The 3789-nt window shown below is 38.4% G+C and overlaps 2 protein-coding genes across 3 annotated transcripts in view; one reads left to right on the top strand and one right to left on the bottom strand.

Moving 5' to 3' along the window:
• SRP14 (signal recognition particle 14) overlaps nt 1-2213 on the top strand; it is a 3475-nt gene extending 1262 nt beyond the window's left edge. Inside the window, exons 4-5 of the mRNA XM_003791706.3 lie at nt 1156-1188; nt 1820-2213. Coding sequence (XP_003791754.1) covers nt 1156-1188; nt 1820-1909 — 123 coding nt within the window. The 3' untranslated portion in view covers nt 1910-2213. The remainder of the gene's footprint in view (nt 1-1155; nt 1189-1819) is intronic.
• Nucleotides 2214-2782: 569 nt separating this feature from the next.
• The window catches only part of EIF2AK4 (eukaryotic translation initiation factor 2 alpha kinase 4), a 110991-nt gene continuing 109984 nt past the window's right edge, over nt 2783-3789 (bottom strand). For both annotated transcript variants that reach the window (XM_023514282.1, XM_023514283.1), the window contains 2 exons: nt 3549-3667; nt 2783-3013 (listed from right to left, as the gene is read on the bottom strand). In XM_023514282.1, coding sequence (XP_023370050.1) covers nt 2956-3013; nt 3549-3667 — 177 coding nt within the window. In that variant the 3' untranslated portion in view covers nt 2783-2955. The remainder of the gene's footprint in view (nt 3014-3548; nt 3668-3789) is intronic.

The raw sequence follows: 3789 nt of genomic DNA, 5'->3' as shown, positions 1-3789 counted from the left end.
GCCTCCCAAGTAGCTGGGACCACAAGCGCCCGCCACAATGCCAGGCTATTTTTTGGTTGCAGCCATCATTGTTGTTTTGGCAGGTCCGGGTTGGATTCAAACCTGCCACCTTAGGTGTATGTGGCTGGTGCCTTAGCCACTTGAGCCACAGACGCCGAGCCCGTTTATTAGTTTTATTGCTAAAAGTTTTGTGGAAATAGAATAAGCTTATTGGTCCACACTCAGTACTGTAAGGAGCAGCTGGCGTAAGCGTGTGATTCCTTATCCCCTTACTGTGCTGAGCCTTCAATAAAGTTTTTTGGTACCAGGTGATGCTTTTACATTTAAGCTGTTATTCCCTTATCTTTGTGGTTCACATAGCATTCCTGTGGCTATATGTTAGGCTTTGTATTTGAGAAAATATATATTTAGTCAAGAGCCCTAGTCTTTCCTTTGGGTGGAGGGGTATATATGGCAAAGCAAGAGACTCCCTGGATTCTGAGTGAATACTTCTTTATTCATTTATGACAGAACTAGACTGTCCTCTAATCACATTAGTCTAGGATATTCATGAGAATGTAGACTATAATTAGCTGGTAAATCTCCCTTTATAAGTTATCTTGAGAAGACTTTAACAGTAAAGCAAGCTTATGTGTTTTTTAAAATTAAGTTGGATACCTTGACATATGAACACCTAAGGGATCTTCAGAGGTAGGGTTTCTTTTGTGGCAGCTTGTATTGTGCTTAAATTGGCCTGAATTAATAGAAGGCAGGTTAAAAAATTAAGATGTGGAAGGAGTAGCTTAAATGTATTTTGCACAAAAATTAATACTGAGACATCTCTCAGAACCTTGGAGAAAATGCTATGCTGTTCGAATAAGGGCTTTTAAGAGGTGAGAAACAGCTTCTTCGGGAGCCCATGGCCTTCTACATCTTGGTGCAATTCTCATGTGGAAAAAGATGTAGAGCTACTTTGCTTATTCCTTAAGCAGAGGAAAGTAGAATGGAAAATAGCTGTCAGTACATTATAACCACTGAAGTTATTTTAAAAATTAGGAAGAAGTATTTTAAAGATTAGGATATTGTCTTTATGAGGCTTTTGAGAAACTATTTGGGGGTAGAACAGAGTATACCTATATGGATAATAAGTCTGATCTCTTTTCTTTTCCTTTTCAGGTGAGCTCCAAAGAAGTGAATAAGTTTCAGATGGTAAGTTTCTTGTGTTCCCTATGTTTTCCTTCTCAAGGCAAGAGTCAGCGTAATAGTGAATGTAGGGTAAGATTGATGTTACCTCTGTTCTCCTGTGATAAGTTTCACCAGTATTTTTCAACTAAAAGCTGCCCAGCTGTGAATTTCAACACCAGTGTTGTTTTCTTTTCTAATTTTTTTTTGAGACAGTCTCAAGCTGTCACCCTGGGTAGAGTGATGTGGCGTCACAGCTCACAGTAACCTCAAACTCTTGGGCTTAAGCGATTCTCTTGCCTCAGCCTACCATGTGGCTGGGACTATAGGCATCTGCCACAATGCCTGGCTACCTTTCTAATATTTCAAGCTTCATTTTATTGTCTTAGGCTTCAGATGTATTCTACCCATAGTGTAGGTGAACAAGAAGTTGCAGACAATTTTTCCTTTTTAAAAAAAAAAGGTAAAAAATGTGCAGTTCTTCTGTGGACAAGTTAGAGTTTTATGCTTATACCATTTTCCAGTACAAGTGTCCCACGTTATGTTCTTTATCAGGTAGGTGTTTTGATTTTGGCTACCCTATACCATTACGGAAATAGGGCAGCTGCTCCACCAGTTTGTACCTCTTCCAGCTAAAGTCATGTTCTTTGTCTTTCAGGCTTATTCAAACCTGTTGAGAGCTAACATGGATGGGCTGAAGAAGCGGGACAAAAAGAGCAAGAGTAAGAAGAGCAAAGCAGCACAGTGAAGGACACTGAGTGCCCTGCTTTCACCAACTAACCGCCGAATTGCTTTTTTTCCTTTGTTTTTTACTTTTGGCTACAAAGCTGGGTTTCTGATTTCCCCCACACTAATTGTTTTCATGTGAGATTAGGGTCATTTTGTAGAAAGGGCTTGCAGTGTTAACAGGGGAGTTGGGGTAAGAAGTCATTTATTTCAGATTAGCTAATTGGTCTGTGCTGCATGACTGTATATTCCTGGATTGTAGATTAAAAAGTCTCAGTAATCCCTGTGAAGAGCAAAGTATCATTAAACATGTTGCTTTATCAACACTGATTGTCTTATTCTTTTCCTACCCCATTTTAATAGTTGTGGCAGGTGCCTGTAATCCCAGCTATTTGGGAGGCTGAGGCAAGAGGATTGCTGGAGCCCAAGAGTTTGAGATTGCTGTTGAGCTCTGATGGTACAGCATTCCATTGAGGGTGAAAGTGAAACTCTGTCTTTTAAAAAAATTATCACGATTCATTTAGCAAATTTGAATGAATTCTCTTAAATGAGAGTTTGCTTAACCACTTTAGGAAAAACATTACAGAATCATTAAGAGTAAAGATTCCAGAGTAACAATGATTTTTGGTTTCTTTATGCCCTTCAGTTGGGATAGTTTTACGTGTTTAGTTATGATGGCCAAGGGAAGAATAAGAACTGTTTTCTTTCTTTCTTTCTTTTTTTTTTTTTTTGCAGTTTTTGGCCGGGGCTGGGTTTGAACCCACCACCTCTGGTATATGGGGCTGGCGCCCTACTCCTTGAGCCACAGGTGCCGCCAAGAACTGTTTTCTTGTGTTCCAGCTTCATAAAATCTTTAGTATTAATAGATACGCAATTAGAAAGCACCAGATATATGAAAGCGTTTATTAAATCCAAAAGATAAATTTGTAATATACATGAAAAACTAACAAAGCTCAACTTTGTAGGACAGCTTCTTAGAATTTAAAGTTAATTTAAAATTACAAGGAATGTACAACATTCCTTTATCCTAGTACAAGCTCCTGTCTGAACAATGACAGTTCTCTAGGGTTAAAATAAGATTCTGTAGTAGTCATCTCTGTAGCTGTACAGGAATAGCACAGATACTCTGCAAAAGAAAGGAAAAGATCCATTATAAGGACAGATCCAGTTTAATAAGTGAAGAACACAGTTAATACATTTTTAGAACACTTTAGCTTTGTTTAATCAAAAACAAGATGGAAGATTAGTCACTAAAAATCACTAGGTTTCACAGATGTTGTGACTGGCAAGGGTCTGCAGTATAAGGTCTTACGTAAGGAGACCGCCACTCCCCTCACAGGCTTCCTTGTTGCCTTTTGAATAGATGACAACATGAATGATTGGCATTTTGATGTAAGCAAAGTAGTCATAGTTTTTTCCTTTCATTTAAATATAGAAGTTACCTGGGCGAACAAAATTAAAATCGTGATAGGTACTCCTAAGACTGTTGTGTTTTGTTATTAACCACATTATGACATGACTGTGATTCACAGTCCAAGCAAGAGGTACTGCAGTTCTAACAACTTATAGCCATCAAACCTCAACAAGACAAAAATATCACTTTGAAACCCCTCCCAGAATTTCAATCATGTAAAACCTGCTTTGCCTAAATGATAACTTACTTTTTTTCTACTTTGATGTTATAAATTTCATCACAGACTAATTTGAGGTATCTTTGCTTTGGCAGGCGTGACAGCAGCTGCTTCACAGTTGTGTTAAATGCTTGTTCATCAGCATCCCACTAGGAAAAATAGATAACACTTAACAGAGCTCCAGGACCTACAAATTGACTTTTTCTGGGTCACTAATGAAATTCCAATGCCATTCCTCTTTTCAAGATGTCAGGAGAATCAGTTAGAGGGA

The sequence above is a fragment of the Otolemur garnettii genome, unplaced genomic scaffold, assembly GCF_000181295.1.
Source record: "Otolemur garnettii isolate 467f Iridium unplaced genomic scaffold, OtoGar3 scaffold00050, whole genome shotgun sequence".
NCBI lineage: Eukaryota > Metazoa > Chordata > Mammalia > Primates > Galagidae > Otolemur > Otolemur garnettii.
Note: the sequence above shows the minus strand (reverse complement) of the source record. Positions and strands in the feature narration are given on the sequence as shown.